The sequence below is a fragment of the Salvelinus fontinalis genome, chromosome 9, assembly GCF_029448725.1.
Source record: "Salvelinus fontinalis isolate EN_2023a chromosome 9, ASM2944872v1, whole genome shotgun sequence".
Lineage (NCBI taxonomy): Eukaryota > Metazoa > Chordata > Actinopteri > Salmoniformes > Salmonidae > Salvelinus > Salvelinus fontinalis.
The window spans coordinates 44,320,388-44,344,623 of NC_074673.1; the positions used below are offsets into that span (position 1 = coordinate 44,320,388).

Here is a 24,236-nt window from a genome sequence, read left to right on the forward strand (position 1 = left end):
TAAGAACACCTTCCTAATATTGAGTTGCACCACCCTCCCCCTTTTACCCTCAGAACAGCCTCAATTTGTCAGGGTGTGGACTCTACAAGATGTCGAAAGCGTTCCAGAGGGATGCTGGCCCAAGTTGACTCCAATGCCTCCAACAGTTGTGTCAAGTTGACTGGATGTCCGTTTGGTGGAGGACCATTCTTGATACACACGGGAAACTGTTGAGCGTTAATAAAAACCAGCAACACTGCAGTTCTTGACACAAACCGGTGCGCCGGGTACGCGCTACTAGCGTTTCAATCAGTTACGTCACTTGCTCTGAAACCTAGAAGTAGTGTTGCCCCTTGCCCTGCAAGGGCCGCGGCTTTTGTGGAGCGATGGGTAACGACGCTTCGTGGGCGACCGTTGTTGATGTGTGCAGAGGGTCCCTGGTTCGCGCCCGTGTCGGGGCGAGGGGACAGACGTAAAGTTAAAACTGTTACACTGGCACCTACTACCATACCCCGCTCAAAAACACTTAAATATTTTGTTTTGACCATTCAACATCTAAATGGCACACATACATGTCCCAATTGTCTCAAGGCTTAAAAATCCTTCTTTAACCTGTGTACTCCCCTTCATCTACACTGATTGAAGTGGATTTAAGTGTCATGGAAAGGTGGTCATAATCTTTTGTGCACTCAGTGTATATTGAGACTTTTTCTACTATGTTGTGGTACAATGAGGTAAAGTATGAGCAACATAGGATATTTGCCTTCTCATCTTAACAGTTATGTTTTGTGTGAGATTTGTAGTGCCTTCAGAAAGTATTCACACCCCTTGACTTTTTCCACATTTTGTTGTGTTACAGACAGAATATATCAAATTTAGATTTTTTTGTCACTGGCCAACACACAATACCCCATGATAAAAGTGTTTTTAACTTCATTTTTACAAATGAAGTTAAAATGAAAATCTGAAATGTCTTGAGTTAATAAGTATTCAATTCCTTTGTTATGGGAAGCCTAAATAAGTTCAGGAGTAAAAAAGGTAACAAGTCACTTAACAAGTCAATTAATAAGTTGCATGGACTCACTCTTTGTGCAATAATAGTGTTTGACTTACTTTTTTTATGACTATCACATCTCTGTACCCAACAATTATCTGTAAGGTCCCTCTGTCAAGCAGTGGATTTCAAACACAGATTCAACCACAAAGACCAGGGAGGTTTTTCAATGTCTCACAAAGGGCACCTATTGGAAGATGGGTAAAAAAAAACAATATACATTGAATATCTCTTTGAGCATGGTAAAGTTATGAATGACATTTTATTGTATCAGTACACCCAGTCACTATAAAGACACAGGCATCCTTCCAAACTAAGTTGCCGGAGAGGAAGGAAACTGCTCAGAGATTTTCATCATGAGGCCAATGATGACTTTAAAACAGTTATAGAGTTTAATGGCTGTGATAGGAGAAAACTGAGGATGGATCAACAACATTGTAGGAACTCCACAATACTAACCTATTTGACAGAGTGAAAAGAAGGAAGCCTGTACAGCATTAAAAGTATTCCAAAACATGGATCATGTTTGCAATAAAGTAATACTGCAAAAAGTGTGGCAAAGCAATTCAGTTTTCGTACTGAATACAAAGTGCAAATCCAATTCAACACATTACTGAGTACCACTCTCCATATTCAAGCATAGTGGTGGCTGCATCATGTTATGGTTATGCTCGTAATCGTTAAGGACAGGCAAAATCCTAGAGGAAAACTTGGTTCAGACGGCTTTCCACCAGACACTAGGAGACGAATTCACCTTTCAGCAGGACAAAAACCATAAACACAATGCCAAGTTGCTTACCAAGAAGACAGTAAATGTTCCTGAGTAGCTGCGTTACAGTGTCAGGTTATGAAGAGTGATAGGTGTGGAGTCAGGCGCAGAGAGCAGAGGATTCGGAAAAACCCAAAAACCAGGAAACAATCACAGCGAAAGAGGGCGACGCCGAACACAGGTGTAAAACACTCCAAATAGTACAACACCGGTACAGACGCTGAACATCGGAAAAATAAATGAAAGGACACTCCTGTACCAAAAACAGCAAACAAGCCCGCGGGCCAACTAAACTTAAATACCCAACCCAAAACAAGGAACAGGTGAAACCAATTAGACCAAACTAAACGAAAAGGGGAAAAGGGATCGGTGGCAGCTAGTAGACTGGTGATGACGACCGCCGAGCGCCACCCGAACGGGAAGGGGAGCCACCGTCGGTGATAGTCGTGACATACAGTTTTGACTTAAATGTACTTGAAAATCTATAGCAGTCATCAACAACCAATTTGACAGAGTTTGAAGAATTTTAAAAAGATTAATGGGCAAATGTTGCACAATCCATGTGTGGAAAGCTCTTAGAGACTTGTCCAGAAAGACTGTAATCTCTGCCAAAGGCGCTTCTACAAAGTATTGGCTCGGGGGTGTGAATACTTATGTAAATGAGATATCTGTATTTCATTTTAGAATGATGTAGAATGGTTTTATGCCTTAGATGAAAATGCATGCTAGCTATGAAAATGATGTGTTGAAGTCATCATTTTCACCACAGATATTGCACTGGGAGAAAGTCTTTGGACATGGGACAATACTCTTTCCGTAGTACAAACTGTATAGGTGCAACCTTGCACAGCAAAAATGTAATTAGAGCATAGAGATACATACAGAATTTTATCGCAGTTACTGGATAATGAGATTGTGTTGTTTAGATTAGGAATTTGTTTTTATCAACGCTGCTCTATGAATCGGACACTGTGTTCTTGTGTTTTGGCAGCAGTTTTGTTTTCAACGTGTTCCAACACTGTTTGTTCTTTTGCCCAAATTAGATAACATGTCTCTGTCAGAGCCCAATCTCTGCATCGGGAGTTCTGCATTGTCACTGGTGTGGAAAGTTTATAAAAATCAGTTGGGGAAAAAAGTTAGTTCAGTTAGTCCCTGAGGTCAAAGGTCAAGATGCAGGCCCATAATGCAGTGTGACACGCTCCCCTCTCAGATCTCACTTCACACAGAAACTGAAGCAAGGTCAACTTCCCCAACACAGCTCTGCTGCCTTATAGAACCCACGCTTACCATCTTTCATTTGTTCTGAGGCTGTGAACCCCCTATGTACAATCACCTGATCTCCCGGAAACAGCATATTACACATTGCTCATAACCTGACCAGGTTAGACCTGAGATATGAGCCTTGATTGGCCAGTGAGCCCAGAGATGGAGGTCTGGGTTTGACCAATGAGTCATCCTCAAAAAGGTAATGTGAAATAGATGACGGAAGACTCGTCATTGTGGATAAATTAAGGTTTACTATGCTATGCATAATGCTGGGCTACATTTAATTTCAAAAGGTGTTTTTTTGTTTATTTATTGGTTGGTGCTATCAAATCTCCCCTTTGGGGGATTAAAAAAGTGCCATATTATCTGCCCCTCAGTCTTAATTTACTTTCTTGGTGGATCTGAGATGATTGGATTGGTATTTAGTGGTGTCAGAAGGGAAGGATCTTTTTGGAATGAGGTGCAACCCTGGAGAGTTATTTTAATAAAAAATGTTTTAGGATCCCCATTAGCTGACACCGTAATGTCAGCTTATCTTCCTGGGGTCCAACACAGAACTTAAAAGACATTACAATTTACATTAAGGCATTACAAACATTTCCGTAACAAGTAACGTTAGACATTACAGACAATTCAAATACCTGACAGGTGATACATTCAAAGGCCCAGTGTTACGGCTCTCGTCGAAAGAAGTGGACCAAAGCGCAGCGTGGAAAGTGTTCATGATTTTTATTTTCAAAAAACACTCAAACAAAATAACCAAAGTGAAAATGAAAGCGCACAGTTCTGTCAGGTACAGACACGAAACAGAAAACAAGATCCCACAACCTAATGGTGGGAAAAAGGGCTGCCTAAGTATGATCCCCAATCAGAGACAACGATAGACAGCTGCCTCTGATTGGGAACCACACTCGGCCAAAAACAAAGAAACAGAAAACATAGAATGCCCACCCAAATCACACCCTGACCTAACCAAACAGAGAAATAAAAAGGCTCTCTAAGGTCAGGGCGTGACACCCAGTGCAGTCAAAAACTTGATGTTCCTGTGTTTTATATATATTTCGACACTGTACGTTTGGAATAATACTTTTTTGATTTCACCCTGTTTTGTTGGATGGAGTTTTGGCCTTCCATGGTGACATCATCATGCAGGAAATTAGTTGATAGACCAATAAGAAAGTGAGTTCTAAACCTCTCTGCCAATAACAGCAAGTGTTCAGTTTTCCCCTCCCCACGCAGACCACTCCCCAGTAAGGGTGCGTGGGTAAAATCACTGAAGAAGCATCTGTGTGAAGTCCACAAAGCAAATATTCCATGTAACAAACAGATATATCACCTGCAGCATGATCAAGCAAGTTAAAATATCATCAAATCACCAAGGTTATATATGCTTTGTTTAATACGTTGAAAATACATTTAAAGAGACCAAAAACAACTTAGTCCAATCTATGTTGCTAATATCATGTGGCTGTCCATGGAAGTGTGTGTGTGTGTGTGTGTGTGTGTGTGTGTGTGTGTGTGTGTGTGTGTGTGTGTGTGTGTGTGTGTGTGTGTGTGTGTGTGTGTGTGTGTGTGTGTGTGTGTGTGTGTGTGTGTGTGTGTGTGTGTGTGTGTGTGTGTGTGTGTGCCTACTTGTAAACATGTTATGTTATATAAAATGTTGTGAAATATTAAATGACAGGAGGGCATGTACATGATAGGCCTACCTGGCTTACATGATGGCCATGATGGCCATGATCCTTCTTGACAGTGTCATAAAGTGTATTTTCTTAGTCCAAGTAAAGTGACACAGGACGGTGTGTAAATGTGTGCATGCGCAAGTAAAACAAAACTTGTCTCAAAGTCAACAGTGAAGAGGCGACGCCGGGATGCTGGCCTTCTAAGCAGAGTTGCAAAGAAAAAGCCATATCTCAGACTGGCCAATAAAAAATGAAGATGGGCAAAAGAACACAGACACTGGACAGAGGAACTCTGCCTAGAAGGCCAGCATCCCGGTGTCCCTTCTTAACTGTTGACGTTGAGACTGGTGTTTTGCGGGTACTATTTAATGAAGCTGCCAGTTGAGGACTTGTGGAGCTTCTGTTTCTCAAACTAGACACTCTAATGTACTTGTTCTCTTGCTCAGTTGTGCACCGGGGCCTCCCACTCTTCTTTCTATTCTAGTTAGAGACAGTTTGCGCTGTTCTGTGAAGGACGTAGTACACAGCATTGAATGGGATCTTCAGTTTCTTGACAATTTCTCACACGGAATAGCCTTCATTTCTCAGAACAAGAATAGACTGACGAGTTTCAGAAGAAAGTGCTTTGTTTCTGGCCAGTTTGAGCCTGTAATCGAACCCACAAATGCTGATGCTCCAGATACTCAACTAGTTCAAAGAAGGCCAGTAAACTTCCGACTTCAACTGTTCATCCACTGTTATGCCATGCAGCCCTGCAGTTTTCCCAGACTTAAAGGCTTTAATTGCATCAAGAAGTTCCTCCTCTGTAATTTGGGCTTCACATGAGTCTTTCTGTACAGCTGTTAATTTGACATTATTAATAGAAAAAATATCCATACAATTAGCTTTGGTTAGTGTAGATGGAGGACACTGAAACAAAATATATACTTAAAGTACTTTACTTCCAATTCGAAAATATTGTTTGGTGAATCATGGGTTACTCTGTCATTTGTAAGAAGTTTCAGTAAATTATTTTTGGTAGCATTTCTATGTTGAAGTAAAAAAAAATATTTGGTGCATTTTTCCCCTTATGTGACCGACCGGCTCAAATCGGTCTTATGTAGCAAAATTTGAAATTCTGTTTTTTTACATGGGATAAAAGTAGAGCTACAAAATGGTATATCAAACACTACAGTTGAGGAACAATGGGAAAGTAATTTTGCTTTGAAAGTTGATAAACTGGTAAACTCACTTTTGAGAAAATGGCCTTTGAATGTTTTGGTGCTACTATTGGAGAGCCCTTCTTTTTCTACACCCATTCAGCATCCTTCACACCCTCTTAAACTTTAGTCCCACCCATCTCTTTAATGGTTGATCCGAATGTACTGACAGCAGTCAAGCACCCAAGCTAACTTGCTTGCTACTTCCAGACATCTAAGTGAGAGAGAACAGCTCACTGAACATTACCCGCCCTACTAGGCTGTTATGTTATCCAGAGTGTTGGTGACTGCAACTGTGCTGTCAGATTATCCGTTCGTAAATTCAGAGCGTTTTACGTTCAGAGCGCACAATGGATGCTCTGGCCGTTGAGTAGGGTTGATCCGAACATTCTGACCTGACAACGGCAGTCAAGCACCCAAGCTAACATTGGCTAGCTTGCTAGCTACTTCCAGACACATAATGAGAGAACACCCCACTCTGACCATTTTACTTGCCCTAGCAGTGCTGGTTGTGCTGTTTTCATGTTTTCCAGAGTGTTGGTTACTGTAACTGTGCTGTTGGCAACAATTTAACTATGTTTTTTTGCTGACGTTTACTGTCACCGGCCATATTCAATGGGTGTTGAGCGTTCGTAAGTTCATCAGTTATTCTGCGCTCCCTGACACACTCGCATGAGAGTGCTGAAATTGGAGTAGATGGCCAAATTGAATTTACGAACACACCTGAAATGGTTACTTGCATAGTGGAGTCTTTTGTAAGACATGTAGCTAGATAGATATCTAGGTAAACAATGAAGCATAATGCAAACTCCTGACTTTACTACCTTGCATGAATATGTAGGTAGCTAACCAACCCGGTTCAATGTCAGCTAGTTAACATTAGGCTATAGCTAGTTAAGCAAATGGCTCTGAGATACGAATAATAATGTCATACATGTAACATTAGCTAGCGAACCAGCCAGCTAATGTTAGCTAGCTAGCTAAACAATGAAGCATAACCACAACTCATGACGTTACTACCCTGCATGAAATTGCAGGTAGCTAACCAACCAGGTTCAATGTTAGCTAGCTAACATTAGGCTATAGTTAGCTAAGCAAATGTCTCTTTCTGTCAAAATTAGAAACATGTCATATCTGAAAATGTAGCTAGCTAGACTATTTTACCTGTATACATAATTCATCGTTGGACACATCTCCTGTCGGATGCCATGGTTGCCCTTAGTTTGAAGATGTAATCCGGAGGCAGGTGTTTTCTCCATCTCCTTAGCTATCATAATCGAATTCCACTTATTTGAAAACTCAGTCCTCCAGAAAGTGGAGAGCAACACTTATGCAGTTTTAATACACAATACATTTTCAAAAAGCTGCGTTAGACAGGATTACCTAGACATACTGACCAACTCAAATAGACAGAAGTGTGCTATATGGCAGACCAATCCAAACTCATCTCTCGGCATGTCCAGCCCACACATTAGGTTGCCATCTTTTTCTTTTGCTAATCCAACTAGGCTCGTAATTTAACCATTTTATTCGTATTTACAGATGGCTTACAAGTTTGTTATTAAGGCTCATGAAAGTTCACGTGTTCGAGAAGGCATTTCTGCCAAAAAATGCATTTTGATAAAAAGTTTACGCTCAAACGGCTCTCCTGTGAAGTATTGACACGCGACATACGCCTAGTTTCCTGAAACGGGTCACATATTCCATCCATTTTGCTTTCATGAATAAGTTCCTCCTTTTCTTTTTCTTTTTCCTCTAACTTATTCTGAGCCTCTATGGTACGTTTTTTTATTGCTATCTATCTGTACTGTTTGTCCTTCCATTTGCTTTGTTAAAATGGACTCTCTTTTTTTCGTGATATCCAATTGCTTAGCCCAAAAGATCACACTGTGCCACCCACAGAACAGAAGCAGATCAACCGCCAAAAGCATTTCCATCGCCCTCACCTCAATTTGCATTATATATAGCTATAAAAAAATATTTGCCATTACAAAAATTACATTTTTGGCAAGCATTTATTATTTTAGCAAAAAATGTTTTGTATTCATCCTATGTTATTCCTAATGTCTTTACTCCCAAGCAACAGTTAGTTAGTGAAACAGAGACAAACCCATTCACACCATCTCTCTATTTTCTCTCTGTCTGTCTATCTCTGTCTCTTGCAAACCTCTGTAATTATAAATGTTAATTGTATGCTGGAGAGGAGAGGGACTGGGACACGTTGTAAAATAGCTTTCTGCCAGGACATGCAGCTCATCTGATGCTGTACATTCCCCACCTGCTCTACTATACCCTTATAACCACTCGCTGGCTGGCTTGCTGGCTCTCTTTCTGGCTGCCTGTTTATCTGACTGGCTGGTTGGCTGGCTGGTTGTCTGTCTCCCTGGCAGTCTCTTTCTTTCTGGCTGCCTGTTCATCTGACTGACTGGCTGGCTGGCTGGTTGTCTGTCTCCCTGGCTGTCTCTGTCTTTCTGGCTGCCTGTTCATCTGACAGACTGGCAGGCTGGCTGGTTGTCTGTCTCCCTGGCTGTCTCTGTCTTTCTGGCTGCCTGTTCATCTGACTGACTGACTGACTGGCTGGTTGTCTGTATCCATGGCTGTCTCTGTCTTTCTGGCTGCCTGTTCATCTGACTGGCTGGCTGGCTGGCTGGTTGTCTGTCTCCCTGGCTGTCTCTGTCTTTCTGGCTGCCTGTTCATCTGACTGGCTGGCTGGCTGGTTGTTTGTCTCTCTTTCTGGCATCCTCACTGTCTTTCTGTCTCTGCCTATTTCTCACATTGTCAGAACAAATGTTAATAAGATCTCAATTTCTCCACTTTGGCTTAGTTCACTTTGAAGTTCAGTGAGAAAGTCACATTGAAAAAAGGAGAAAGAAGGTAGAAAGAGAGGGTGAAATGAGGTAGAGGGAGAGGGAGAAAGAGAAAGAGAAAGAGAAAGAGAAAGAGAAAGAGAAAGAGAAAGAAAGATTTAGTTGTGTATTAGTCAGCCTGTTCATAGTGATTTCCTCCCCGTGTTCAGTTCCAGTGAAGTGAAGTCTTGGTGTTTGGCCTGGGCTCCACCATATCCCTTACCTGTAATGGTATCCTCTCTTCTCTTTCCTCATTAGGGGATTGGAAAAGTCAGGTCAACTCATTGCAACTTCAGCTCTTTTGCCTTTTGGCATACTTTCCATAGAATAGCAGTTATCTTCTATTCCCATTGGTCACAAAAGTTCACCCTTGTTGAATTGTTTCCTGTTTTAAGCTTTTGTTTACCAGTATACTCTCTATGTATGCTGTAGTTTCTACCAATTCATATTTGGAGTTATGCACGATTCATTACAAGTCCTCCCCCTCCTCAACCCCACCCTAACCCAAACAACAGAGAGAGGGTTCCATGCCACTCTAGTGGAGCCCTTCCTAGTGCCTCAAATATGCCTCCCTCCTGTCTTTCCGTGACTCTCCTCTCGTCTCCCTCTCAGCCTAGCCTAAGAGACAGCCCTTCTGTCTATCACTGGCACCTTGTTTGGACGAGTGACCCTGCTGCTAGCCTAATTACTCTGTGGTGTGTGTGTGTGTGTGTGTGTGTGTGTGTGTGTGTGTGTGTGTGTGTGTGTGTGTGTGTGTGTGTGTGTGTGTGTGTGTGTGTGTGTGTGTGTGTGTGTGTGTGTGTGTGTGTGTGTGTGTGTGTGCGTGTGTGCGTGTGTGCGTGTGTGTGATGGATCACTTCTATGGCTGAGGGGAAGTGGGGCTCCTGACGGTGCCTAACATGGCCTCCTACCTTCATGCCCCCAGGGAGGAGATAAGTGCTGCTTGTCGGGAGCATTTTCAGATTTTTCTTCTATCTCTCACTCCCTTTAATATCTCTCTCTATCTCTATCTCTATCTCTCTCTATCTCTCTATCTCTCTATCTCTCTCTCTCTCGTGCGCTCTCTCTCTCGCTCTCTCTCGTCAGGGTGACTGCTCATACAAAGAAAGGCCACACCAATTTCCCTCTCTCTTAGGCCCTAAGGAAACATAAAGAGAGAGAGTGGTGTGTGACACACACACTCACACACACACTGAAAATACAGTAACATTTTATTTAACCATGTCATATAACATTGTCACAACACTGTCATGGCACATACTGTATATTTAGATGTGTTGTGACATATATAGCAATATTTTATGGCCGGTTATGACACCTATATAAACGTGTCAAAGCGCACAAATCCTACCACACAAGGTAAACCATTCCATTCTACTTGTAAATAGTATGTTAAATAACATTTCCAAAAATGTGCCATTTTATTACCATTGCAATTATTCACACATTGATGTCAAACATGTGCTTAGCCCATGCTCTGTCGCTGATGACTGAGATTAATGCAGGAGCAGGACAAAAAAACTCCTGTGATTGATTCCAAAATATGTAAATGTCTGGAATCTAAGTTTGTTTGTTCACCACATTATTATTGTAGTCCTCCATGGTTTTGCTTTAATATAGCTACATGTATATTTAACGCTACCACTAGGGGGAGACATTCAAACTGTTAGCTGCAGGTGCACACTTCATACGTTGGAAGAAGAGAAGGAGGAAGGGAAGCCCAGTGCATAAATGTCAGTTGTCAGGGTTTTCTTATTCATCCTGTTTTCAAGTTTGTAATATTTACAAGCATGATTTCGTTTTTGAAATCTAGAGATAACATGTTTATCTAAACCGTGATGAGTTTTCCCGTAATCTTTATTTATAATTTAACTGTTTTGACCGAGTGAAAAAAAGTGTGATTTTTCCCTTCATATAAGTGTAGCCAAACATGGCTAGCTAAGTTTGTATGTAAATCAATGAGACAAGATGGCGTCTCAGAATAAATCTATTTTTGTTATAAATGTTTTGGCTCGTAAATGTTTTTAAAAAAATGTTTCAAACGATGGCTCGTATTAAGTATATTTACATGAATACATATGACCCACGCTAATCTTAAGTATTTTATAAAGTTACTTAAAAAAAATTGTATCTAACGGTTGCATGCTAACTGTTAACGTTACCTAACTCAGCGCTAGGCGCTAGCTAGCCTGCCATAGTTAGCTAGTTGTTGTTATGGGTATTTGTTACATTTAATACACAGGCCTCTTCTACTATTTTTTTGTACAATTATCACTATATATACAGTATATAGAGTGAATCAAATGTACTGTTGTTGCCTCAACAAGGCATGGGTGTATTTAGTTGTTTTGTACACCACCATCTTTAGTGATAGGGTAGCTAATATTAGCTTGCTAGCTACATGAACAGTTAAGAGCTGTTAAAATGGGATTGTAATCTATTTGAACATGCCTGAAAGTGTTTGCTATTCTTATAATATATTTGGTGTGAAGTTTTCAGATTTCTTTAACGGTGTCACTGCATTGTAGCATACTGTTTTCTGTTCTTTACCAGGGAAGGTAATGCATCTGCTGCATCCAGTGATGGAGGTGAAGACCTCGAGTGAGGCTGCAGAAACAAACTTGAATAAATAATGCAATTTAGAGTTAATTCCCTTTTTTGTTGTTGTTTTAATGAATTCTTTGCAGTGAGTTATGCAATGGTAATGGAAAATCGTAATGGAAAATACATCGTAATGGAAAATACACTTTATGACACTGTCATGAAGCGTCATGACCGTCCTGTGTCACTTTACTTGGACTAAGAGACACTGTCAAGAAGGATCATGGCCATCATGGCCATCATGTAAGCCAGGTAGGCCTATCATGTACATGCCCTCCTGTCATTTAATATTTCACAACATTTTATATAACATAACCTGTTTACAAGTAGGCACACACACACACACACACACACACACACACACACACACACACACACACACACACACACACACACACACACGCACACACGCACACACGCACGCACGCACGCACACACACACACACACACACACACACACACACACACTCTTCTAGTGGCAGGTGTCTCCCTCTACTGATCTGGACAGAGGGAGGGAGCACATAGCGGGTAGTGAAGGGAACTTTTTGATACACCAAACTTTCTCGCTGTGCCTACAGTATCTCCCTCTCTTTCTTTCTTTCTCTCTCTCTTTATAACTCTTTCTATTACACACACACACACACACACACACACACACACACACACACACACACACACACACACACACACACACACACACACACACACACACACACACACACACACACACACACACACACACACACACACACACACACACACACACACACCACCCTGTAGAGAAGCCAACCAGGCCTTCCCACAGCTGAAGGGGAACAAAAGGGCTGATCAGAAGAGAAAAGAGTAATTAAACACAAGGCTTTAATGTCAGCCAGCCCCCCCCCCCCCCCCCCCCACCCATTTTACCACAAAAACAAGAATGGAAGAATAACTTCTTTCAAAGAAAGAATGGTTTTATAATCCTGCCTAGCTTCTGAAAGGAAGCCCTCAGCTCTGGAGGCGCAGGGTCAGCCTCTCTCTCTGCCTTCTGGGCTTATTCTATCTCTCTCTCTTCCTCTCGCCCTCACCCTCTCTCTCTCTCTCTCTCTCTCTCTCTCACTCTCTCTCCCTCTCTTGCCTCTCTCTCTCTTTCTCTCTCTGTCTTTCCCTCCCGTTGGCTGGGCCCATAGAGAGAGCTAAGTCAGGCTGAACGAATGTGGGCAAGCCTGTGACTGCACCTCCAGCAGCCCCTGGCTCCCCAAAAAGAAGGTGTCTCTAATTGTTCCTTCTAACTTCCTACACACACACACACACACACACACACACACACACACACACACACACACACACACACACACACACACACACACACACACACACACACACACACACACACACACACACACACACACACACACACACACACACACACACACACACACACACACACACACACAGTCCCCCTCTTCACATCCCCACGCTGGGCTCATGTGCTCGGATTATCATACGCCTATGAAAGAAGCAGCCAATTTAATCCCAATACAGCCGGCTATAGGAAAGACGCTTCTACTGAGCCAGGGCCTCCGCTGGAGGGGGTAATCACAGAAATTGTTTTTTTTTTTAAAACAAGGGTCCAGTGTGGTGTTTTTCCAGGACCCCCTAACTGGCAGCTATAAAGGGAGTATTTCTCTAACATGCACTAATCCTGCTAAACAGCACCAAATCCTATTAGACCATGAATTATAGCTCCTGCTTCGGCACCTCTCTCTCTAGCTTGTCCTCCACTGGAGAAACCCAATACCCCTCCCCTTCCTCGCCAACTTCTCAATCACACCCACACACACACGCGCACATACACACTCCTCACCACATCACCAAAACCTGCACCCCGCTCCTCAATACTGTAGCCCAAGCTGACAGGGGAGGGGAGGCGTGTGACTGTTCCGGAGTGGAGGTCTATGTTCGTTTACTGTATATGTGTAGGTATGGAGACTTGTGCTTCTGTGTGTATGATTGTGTAATGTATGTGTGTGGATGGTGGTTCTTCTCCCCTCCTTATATGGCACAGTCAGTCAGTCAGTCAGTCAGTCAGTCAGTCAGTCAGTCAGTGAGCCAGCCTTAGAAGTGTTGGGACACTTATTTAAACCAGAGACATTTCCCCTTCACCTCCTGCTCTATGGAAGGGGTAGCTCCTGCTCTGCTCTGGTCGGCTCCTTTGTTGAATAAACTCCTTAGCTTAGGTAACCTCCAACATCACCACTTCCCTAATTAAGGAGATTTTGTGAAGCTGAGGTCAGAGCTTTTTTCTTGCACTCGCACATATATCAAATCAAATCACCCTTAAGCGAGTTCTTGGACTGTTCTTTGACTTTCCATCATTAAATAAATAAGATAAAACTGTATTTCAAAAATGGTTTAGCCTATTCACCTGTGGATTGGTTGCTCTTTACTGTATCTAGCCAGCCAAAGTATGCAAAGTGAAAAATCCGGTTCTGTACAAACATAATCATTTCAATGACATCATGTATCTGTCTGTGTGCTGTTTTGCATAACTAAAGTACAAGTGATTTACATGTAGTAGTAGTATTGTTTAACAGTAGCAGATCCACTATTGACATGTCTTGACATTCATAGGGAAGTAGCCTACTCTGTCACTTAGCCCTTAGGAAATAATGAGTTAAAGGAAAATTACACCCAAAACCGATCTTTTGATATTTGTTTCATTAGTCCGTCGTTGAAATAGTCCCGGAATGTTTTGCTTGTCAGCACTCAAGTTTGCATGATACAGCGTATGTAACTTTCAAAATCCAGAAATCATCCGTGTGTGATGCTGCTTTGGGTGGACTTTCCCTTTAACCCTCACACGGACGTGAGCCGAAGGGCCTTTACTGTTTCTGTCAGCTGAACTCTGAGAGCAGGACTCAGGACCTACTGATGTCTGGAGGTCTGTAGAGGTGCACAGCCTGCACCTGAGAAGTAGACATTACTCACTAAACCCTGTCCAACAATAATTGTATTTCTCTGTGTGTGTGCATGTCCTTAACTTGAGGTTTTCTTCCTGGTATTGTCCAAGCGCAGGGTTCAGGGTTGTCAAAGTTCAACTGTTCAACTCTGTTTGGTTCGAGCGTTCTCCCCTATCAGCAACGAGGTACCTTTTCCCCGTCTCCTCTGTAATAACACGTTGTGAAAGTGGGTTCATTAAATGTGGGTGGGGTTTTGGTCAGAATGATACATTCAGTCATTCTAGAGAGGCAATTTTCTTTGTTTGGTTCTCCCTCAACCATTTAGAAATCAAACCACAAATTGCAGTACCTTTAGAATTACACCAGGGTGGTGGAATGATGTGTGTGTGTAAACACGTGATACTAGCATGTGGTTGTGTGTGTATATTTATGTGTGTGTGGGATAGAGAGAGTGAGAAACGGAGTCCTCTACCACCCCATGCTAGTGTCAACCAGCCCTTTCCTCCGGTGAATCTGGGAGACAGAAATGTATGACAGATGTGGCAGGCTGTGCAGCAGGCTTCGTGCCCCACTGTTCCTCATTTCTGCTGTGGTGACATGGCACGGCACGTAAATCACAGCCTCTCCTCTCTTTGTTGTCAGCTATTAAATACACAGGCTTTCATGTGTTCACGTGCTCATTACCAGCCGGGCCGGGCCGCGCTGAGTGCAGCCTGCTATTGTTTCAAACATCTCAAGCATTGTGTGATCAAGGCCTATTGATCGGTTCTGCTTGTCTCTGACTGGGGCTGCAGACACAAAGACAACTGGAGCAGACACCCCCAGAGAGAGAGAGAGCGGTCAGTAACTAACCAACAACACACATCACCAGTAACTATACACAGCAGGACAGAGAGAGACTAGAGACAGACTCCTGCATGCAAACAACCTCTCTGTCTCTCTGATGATTCAACAACACACCGACTGAATTTGACATGAAAGACAGTTACTGGCTCCCGGCTAATTAAACCCCTCTCATATTTCAAGTGTGAAGTGTAGAGATAATCAAGGGCCTCTTCTGATTTGATACAGAAATGTTGTGGGTGTCTGTTTTCTCTTGCATTGATCAAAGACCCCTCCTGAAGCTGATCATCGACCACAGGCCTGTGCCTTTGCTGTGCTCTGACCATCGACCTGTAACTCTAGACTCTAAAGCCTCTTTCCCCCGATCGACTCTGTCCCCAGACGTTATTACACTGTGTGCTCCTAGGAAACACAGACAGGATATTAGACTGGCTCCAGCCAAGGAACAGCAGAGAGGAGGACTGTTACTAAGGACTACTATGAAGTTTCTAAAGTAACCACCTGGAAAAATCAACCCAGAAAGCTTTATTAAGAGAGAAACTTCCAAGTGCCAATGGATAGCATGTGGCTATAATCTGTCCAGGATTTCAAAGGACCACACCAACTCATTTCTCCTCAACACTGTACCCAATTGAATTTACCACAGTAGCCCTGGTGAAGAATGGTGAGTCTGTGGAAGACTGTGGCAGTCTTAAGCCTGGGTATTCACTGGAATAAACAAGCGTCCCCCTTGGCTCTGAAATCATACGGCACAGGACAATCAAAACAATATTGAAGTCTGTGTGTGGGAGATTAAATGCTTGCTGACTCCAGAGGAGCCCTGGGACGCATTGTGTTGTGTGGCAAACGCTCTGGTCTGGTGAGAAGAGGGAGAAATAAAAGAAAGGAGGAAAGAGGAGAGGAGAAGAAGAATGAGACCAGCAGCAAGTGTTGTGAGTCATCAACCAGACAGAGAGAGAAGTCGGAAAGCTGACATTCCAAAGGTTGCTGGGCGCCAAATGTGGTTGAGCGCCGCATCTGGGGCAGGCCGACTTTAAGTTGTGTAAAATATGTTATTCTTTTATCACGGTCACTTGCCAAACATGCATGTGCATTTGGGAAGCGAGGGGGGAAACAGTCCTGTGATCGAAACTGCACGTGTTTTCTGTTTCCTACATGTGTTTTCTTTCCCAATTATGTTCAATCTACAACTCAGCGCAAAAACACATCCTCCTCGCACTTGGGAAGACGGAGGAGGGGTGCAAAAATGAAGAAAGAAAAAAAACGCCTCTGCTTTTTGTTTGGTATTGTGTGCATTTCCTCGTATAGGCCCAGATCTGAGGGCAGAAAAAGCAGTCCCAGCAGTCTGCTTTGATCCATATGTTTTATGGCCCCTGTCAGTGTATTGTCTGTTAAGTCCTTTTGTTGCCCCTACCCTCTAATGAAGTCTTCAGACCGGGCTTGTTGACTCCACAAAGGCGGGAGGGTGTGCTTTCTTCACAGAGAACCAGCTAGCCAGCTGTAGGGCTGGGACGCAGCAGTCACAACAAGTCTTGTACCCCCATACATCCCCCCAACAAAGGGCTGCTGCCTTCAGAATGGAGCCATTCATTTGCTTTGGAGCACTTCAGCAGAGAAGACCTTATCTCTCACCACAGTCACGCTCAGAGCCTGGCAAAGTGTGTCACACACACACACACACACACACACACACACACACTTTCTCTCTAGTTATGGGAGGATGTTTTTGGGGGGATTTGGGGTCACATTCTTTTCATCTCCAAACTTTGTTGTGCCGTTATCTCTGAAGGGGATGGCAACTCTGTCTTCTGTCTCTCGTTTGTTCCTGTGCCCGTTTCTCATCTCTGTGCTATTTTACAAGGTGTCCCCGCTCTGAATTCCTTCAGAATGTTATTGTTAAAGAATCCGGTGGCGTCGCTCAGCGTTAATCCGGCGTCTCTCGAGACGCACTCCAAACGCCGTCCCGGGAGGCTTATCCAGCCCCCTTGATGTCAGCGATAAGGCCGAAGGGTAAGGGTCACATGTTTTAAAACACACGTGAAGCAAAAGCAGATATTTCAGCTCCGCTTTTAAGACAGACCCCAAAAAATATCCATATTGAGTTGATTGCATTCTCTTTGATCTTTCAGCAGAGCTAGTGTCAGAGAGAAGCAACAGACAGAGACACATGGGTTCTCACTGAGTGTCCATTACTAGTCACGCTGCAGTCCTAGCTCACAGTACCTCCAGTACAGAGACAGCATAGTACAACAATATAATAACAGTCCAGAAATATGAAACCACCGCATGAATGTTAAACTGTAAAATGAGAGGGCACACATTCTGTACATGGACCAAAAAGAATCCAAACGGTTCTGGAATAGACTCTGAGGGCCTATTTACAGATCTAGCTAGCAGGTCACCACTTCCTCTACTGCTCTGTGGTCATCCTCTAGCCATGACCCCATGACCCATGGAAGTTGTCAGCAGTCGAACCGCACATCAACACCCTTTCAAGTTTTGCCCTCACACACACACATCTAAGTATCGTACTCATGCGTACACCCAAATATGGCCGTGTCATTTCCAACAGTCACATTTGGCTCACAACAACATTTTATTTTTTTTACCAGATCTGTGTGCATCTTGTTGTGCATTTCAGCTTAGACACAGTGAAGCCAAGCGAACATCAACACATCATGCAAAGCACTTGCGTGATGGAAGAAGTGGGTCTGTACTCTTGCGGCTATAGCTAGGCTACTATGTGTGCTGTTATGGTGTTTAGTTTAGTGCCGGTGGTTTTCCCATTTGTTGACACAAATGAGGCGTGTTGAGCCTGTGTGTGTGTGTGTGTGTGTGTGTGTGTGTGTGTGTGTGTGTGTGTGTGTGTGTGTGTGTGTGTGTGTGTGTGTGTGTGTGTGTGTGTGTGTGTGTGTGTGTGTGTGTGTGTGTGTGTGTGTGTGTGTGTGTGTGTGTGTGTGTGTGTGTGACTCAGATTACACAAGATGTTTGGTTGTTCCAGATTCACAGTTTTAATATTGTGGCGAAACTTACAGACGAACAACAAGTTCATCAGAGTTCAACATCCGTGAGATGTATGAGAAACCTGTTTAGTTCCAGAGGATGAGATCATACAGTTCTAGCACACAGTGTGTTTGTTTGAGAGTGTGTGTGCTTTTGTGCACACGCGTGCATGTGTTTGTGTGTTGGTGTTTTTTTTTTGTGTGTGTGTGTGTGTGTGTGTGTGTGTATGTGTGTGTGGTAGGGAGGGGGACTCTCCTAGCCCTCGAAGCCATATGTGTTTGCCATTGCATGGTACACACATTCTGTATAAATGAATGCAGTACAAGCCAATTAGAATGGCTGGAAGCATGCAAGTTGTACAAATGTTCTGTTGTTTTCAGAGCAGAAAACAAGCCAGGTTGCATTTATAAGGAAATACAACTGAGACGGGGGAAACATCTGCAGGCTTAACCCCTTGTGTGCTGGAACAAATCAAATCAACATGTATTTGTCGTGTGCGCAGGATACAGCGTCATGAACAATGAAATCTTTTCTTGCCAGTTCTCGTCTCGACAGTGAAACCAAATGAAATGTGTTTGTCTCCCTCAGGTTGTCTCACGCCCACAAAGCAGCAGTCAAAGTACTCCGGAGAATGAAGTACTTTGTGGCCAGACAGAAATTTCAGGTAAAAGACAGAGTGGAGGAAGAGAGGGGAGGAGGAGGGAGGAAAGAGAGAATAGTGTTGTGGTTTCTTAGGAAGGTGAGGGTAAGCACAAGGGCATGTTGTGCAGCTGCAGGACTGCCGTGTGTGCGTGTGCCCACTTGCATTTGCATATACGCAGTGTGTGGGTGCGTGCACAATGTATGTGTGTGTAAGACGGCGTCTGTGCCTGCAACTTGCACCTGCACGTCTGTGTCTGGCCTGCCGTCAGTTCAGCCTCAGTATCATGGGAACCCTGTTAACCTCTGCTTGTGTGGTTAGACTGCACAGCTGTAGGAGACTAGGCACCTACCACAGAATAGCCTCACTTGGCCTTTAGTCGTTCACAACTCTCTTTCTAATCTGAACGTGGTTGTAGTCTCCAACAGTCACCAACAAACACAGGCCACTGTTTCCGCTTCACATTCAACCATCTTCTCATTACTTCATTATTTCTCGATGGTGAACAGATCCAACCATACTGGCTCGTCATGTTTAATTGGGTGATGCAACCTCAGTCACAAGATTCTCCTCACACAAAACAACTCCCCCAACACAAGTGAAAGCCTGCTGAACAAGCCCTCTTCCCCTGGCTTCCTCATCGCCAATACACACTGCAACAACAAAGCACTGTGTTTTTAATTTTTAATTTCTTTTTGTTTCACCTTTATTTAACCAGGTAGGCAAGTTGAGAACAAATTCTCATTTACAACTGCGACCTGGCCAAGATAAAGCAAAGCAGTGCGACACAAACAACAACACAGAGTTACACATGGAATAAATAAACGTACAGTCAATAACACGATAGGAAAATACTGTGTGTGCAGATGAGGTAAGATTAGGGAGGTAAGGCAATAAATAGGCCGTAGTGGCGAAGTAATTACAATTTAGCAATTAAACGCTGGAGTGATAGATGTGCAGAAAATAAAAGGTGCGAGTAGAGATACTGGGGTGCAAAGGAGCAAAAAAATAAATAACAGTATGGGGATGAGGTAGTTGGATGGGCCATCCACAGATGGGCTATGTACAGGTGCAGTGATCTGTGAGCTGCTCTGACAGCTGGTGCCCAAAAAGAGTCTCCAGCCTCAGCGATCCTTGCAATCCGTTCCAATCATTGGCAGCAGAAAACTGTAAGGAAAGGCGGCAAAAGGGGGAATTGGCTTTGGGGATGACCAGTGAAATATACCTGTTGGAGCGCGTGCTACGGTTGGGTGCTGCTATGGTGACCAGTGAGCTGAGATAAGGCGGGGCTTTACCAAGCAAAGACTTATAGATGACCTGGAGCCAGTGGGTTTGGCGACGAATATGAAGCGAGGGCCAGTCAACGAGAGCATACAGGTCGCAATGGTGGGTAGTATATGGGGCTTTGGTGACAAAACGGATGGCACTGTGATAGACTGCATCCAATTTGCTGATTAGAGTGTTGGAGGCTATTCTGTAAATTACATCGCCGAAGTCAAGGATCGGTATGATAGTCAGTTTTATGAGGGTATGTTTGGCAGCATGAGTGAAGGAGGCTTTGTTTGCGAAATAGGAAGCCAATTCTAGATTGGAGATGCTTATGAGTCTGGAAGGAGAGGTTACAGTCTAACCAGACACCTAGGTATTTGTAGTTGTCCACATATTCTAAGTCAGAACCGTCCAGAGTAGTGATGCTGGACGGGCGGGCGTGTGGGCAGCGATCGGTTGAAGAGCATGTATTTAGCCTTACTTGCGTTTAAGAGCAGTTGGAGGCCGCGGAAGGAGAGTTGTAAAGCATTCAAGCTCGTCTGGAGGTCAATTAACACAGTGTCCAAAGAAGGGCCAGAAGTATACAGAATGGTGTTGTCTGCGTAGAGGAGGATCAGATAATCACCAGCAGCAAGAGCGACGACTGTTGACTCGAGGGAGTCCCCTAGGGATGACCGTGGGTGACAATGTGCTGTGTGTGTTGTGTTTGGGTTGCTACAATACAATATTCCCGCTCCACAGCAAGCGAGGAAGCCGTACGACGTGAGGGACGTGATGGAGCAGTACAACCAGGGACACCTCACCATGATGGTCCGCATTAAGGAGCTACAGAGGAGGTGGGCCATTAAATCTCTCTCTTTTTACTTTGTGTTCTCTCGCTCTCTCTCTTTCTCCCTGTCTCTCTCTCTGTCTGTCTCTTGTCCTCTCTGTCTATATCTGTCTCTCAGCTTTCTTTCACTCTCTCTCTCTCTCTTTCCCTTTCTCTCTAATTCTGTCACAGACATGAAACACTAACAAATGCTACAGAGCTTCGTCCAAAGTTTCAATTTTCCCATAACGTGTCTCTCATGTTCTCCTTCTTTTCCCAGACTAGACCACACATTGGGGAAAGCAGGAATGTTTTTGCCAGGTAAAACCCACCAGAGGAAACTCACCAGAGTTGATCTGATAAACTCTTGTCACTCCTCACTGTGCCCCCTCATCTCACAAACAAAGACAGCGAGGAACAACGATAAGGCTGGACTAGACTAAATCTTCTGCGAAGAGATCCCCAGTGTGTATAGTGTGTATACATAGTGTGTGAGTGTGTATATGTTTGACTATGTGTGTTTGGTACACACGCTAGTATTTGTAAGCACAACGCTGCCATCCCGTCTCCCTATCCTTCGCCGCCTTCTCTCTCCTTCTCCTCCTCTGCCCCCTCCTCCCTCTTTCTCCTCTCTCCTCATCTCCTTCTTTCTCCCCCTCCTCCTTTTCCATACCATCCTTCCTTCTCCTTCTCTCTTCTTCTTCTCCTCCTCCTCTTCCTGCTCTGTGTACCACCCTCCTCAACCTCCTCCTCTCCACCTCTCTCCTCCACATCTCCTCCTCTTCCTCCTCCTCCTCCATTTCTTGGCTGCCCCATGGAGCTAACAAGGGAAATAAGATGGTTAAACACTTGCTTGATTGAACCTGGTATTGGATTAGGAGTCTGGGGCTTTACTCCAGACATCCATTACAACCAGGCCAGCCATACAGGATGACACTACAGCTGCCTGCCTGCCTGTCAAATACAACCCACTACCCCCAGTCTGCCTGCTCTGGCCCTGCTCTGGCCCTGCCCTGGCCCCACTACCCCCAGTCTGCCTGGCTGAGCCTGCTCTGGCCCTGCTCTGGCCCTGCCCTGGCCCCACTACCCCCAGTCTGCCTGGCTGAGCCTGCTCTGGCCCTGCCCTGGCCCCACTACCCCCAGTCTGCCTGGCTGAGCCTGCTCTGGCCCTGCTCTGGCCCTGCCCTGGCCCCACTACCCCCAGTCTGCCTGGCTGAGCCTGCTCTGGCCCTGCCCTGGCCCCACTACCCCCAGTCTGCCTGGCTGAGCCTGCTCTGGCCCTGCTCTGGCCCTGCCCTGGCCCCACTACCCCCAGTCTGCCTGGCTGAGCCTGCTCTGGCCCTGCCCTGGCCCCACTACACTGATATACTGTTGTTATATTTATCGGGACTCATTGCATGACTAAGAGTTATTTGCGTTAGGGGGCCCCTAAATAAAGAAGTGCATGTGTTGGGGGGTGGTGTGTGTGTGACACAGGGGTGGTAAAGCATACCATAGTACCATGGTTTCCCCTGGACATTTGACAGGCCACATTTTAATTTACTGGACATTTGAGAAATCTGCCGGACCCATATGCATTGGGTGCTTAACTACCATATGTCTATCTACTATCCCCCATAGTACAAAAGTTTACCTATTCTATTGGTCATATTGTCAAGAAAGAACTAGCCTGTTCCAAACAGATTCTGGGACAGTTGTGGGAAGATGGATCCCAAATTCATACAACCAGTAGGTCTAGACTACATAAAAATAACTTTAACAAGCAATGATTCTGATGAAACAGATCACAATGTATAGCTTCAAATGTTGATGAACTGCTATTTCTTCACATTATAAGCGCAGCATTGCGCACAAGGCAGGAGGCTACGTGCGAATGTCTGTTACATAATGCAATTATCGGAAAACACAGTCAAAAGGGCACCGCACATGCGAGCGTTTTCATGTGACAGAGATGAAAATATCCTTTAGAAATGTAGAACGGAGATCTAGTAGGCTACTTTGAAGCGAAGTAAGACATGCCTCATAACATGTATTGAAAGGTTCATATTTCAAACAATTAAGTACATGTTTTCAGAAATGCATAGGCTACTGCTTCCAGCTCATTGCAACGTGGTGTGCAACACGCTGATGAAACCTGCCGTCCGTTGCTGTTGGAGATGCCGTGTTGTTGTTTTTCAGAAAAAGGCGTAGATAAGGAATACCACACTGTGGGAGCCAGACTGATCCGCCTGGAGGATAAGGTAAGAACAGTCTTGTGTGTCCGTGCTCATGTGTATGTGAGACTGTGTGTGTGTGTGTGTGTGTGTGTGTGTGTGTGTGTGTGTGTGTGTGTGTGTGTGTGTGTGTGTGTGTGTGTGTGTGTGTGTGTGTGTGTGTGTGTGTGTGTGTGTGTGTGTGTGTGTGTGTGTGTGTGTGTGTGTGTGTGTGTGTGTGTGTGTGTGTGTGTGTGCCCACGCTAGCATGTGTGTGTGATGGAATCTTTTCCACAGTATGTGTTATGGCTGGTTTCGGCCCATGGCTGAGCCGTTAAACAAATACCTCCTCTTCTCTAGTGATGCGTACGTGACACACGAGGTGTTCTTTTTCTGTTCATTCACATCTCCTCAGGGTTTCTATGCTTTACCAACGACCCTCTACCCTCTGTCCTCTACAACAGTGGGTCCAAAGCTGTGGGGCAACGCGCCATACATCTTTCTTTAAGGAACTCAGTCCGGCTTTCAACTTAGTCTCCTTTTCTCTGCACCCCATGACAAATGTGTAGAATTGCAGGAAATAAGCTTTAAACCATCAACATTTTCTCTCCGCCGACCAGAGGGTTGTGAACAGGTTGTGTTATGAACAGTGCTTGTGCCCATAGAAATAAGGCGGGGGATGCTAGAAAGGGGGCCTGAGTGAAAACCCCTGGTCTACAACAACAAGTTATATTGTGACGACGGTGGGTTGTGACTTGTTTTTGTGTTTCCATGCCAAAAAGGCATTCTAATACAAGCTAAAGGGAGAGAGCACACACACATCCCTCTGGTCCTCAGTGGAGCATGGCCAATAGGCAGCAGCTGTGTTATGTGCTGTAACCAGGCGTGACCCGCTAGGCAGAGTGGACCGGGAAGTGCCACCATGTGATGCCTTCCTTATCCCCAGTCATCAAAATCAAATCAAGTTGTATTCGTCACATGCTTGTGGACTGTGGACTAACAGTGAAATGCTTATGGGCCCTTCCCTACAATGCAGAGAGAAAGAAAATAGAGAAATAATAGAAAAGTTAAACAGGTAATAATACAAGTAATAATAGATACATAATGAGTAATGATAACTTGGCTGTCTATACACAAGGGGTACCA

The 24,236-nt window shown here is 44.2% G+C and overlaps 1 protein-coding gene across 1 annotated transcript in view; it reads left to right on the forward strand.

Moving 5' to 3' along the window:
* LOC129862670 (potassium voltage-gated channel subfamily KQT member 1-like) overlaps positions 1 to 24,236 on the forward strand; it is a 270,131-nt gene that overhangs the window by 134,768 nt on the left and 111,127 nt on the right. The window contains exons 15-18 of the mRNA XM_055934553.1: positions 18,770 to 18,845; positions 20,832 to 20,926; positions 21,179 to 21,219; positions 23,077 to 23,138. Coding sequence (XP_055790528.1) covers positions 18,770 to 18,845; positions 20,832 to 20,926; positions 21,179 to 21,219; positions 23,077 to 23,138 — 274 coding nt within the window. The remainder of the gene's footprint in view (positions 1 to 18,769; positions 18,846 to 20,831; positions 20,927 to 21,178; positions 21,220 to 23,076; positions 23,139 to 24,236) is intronic.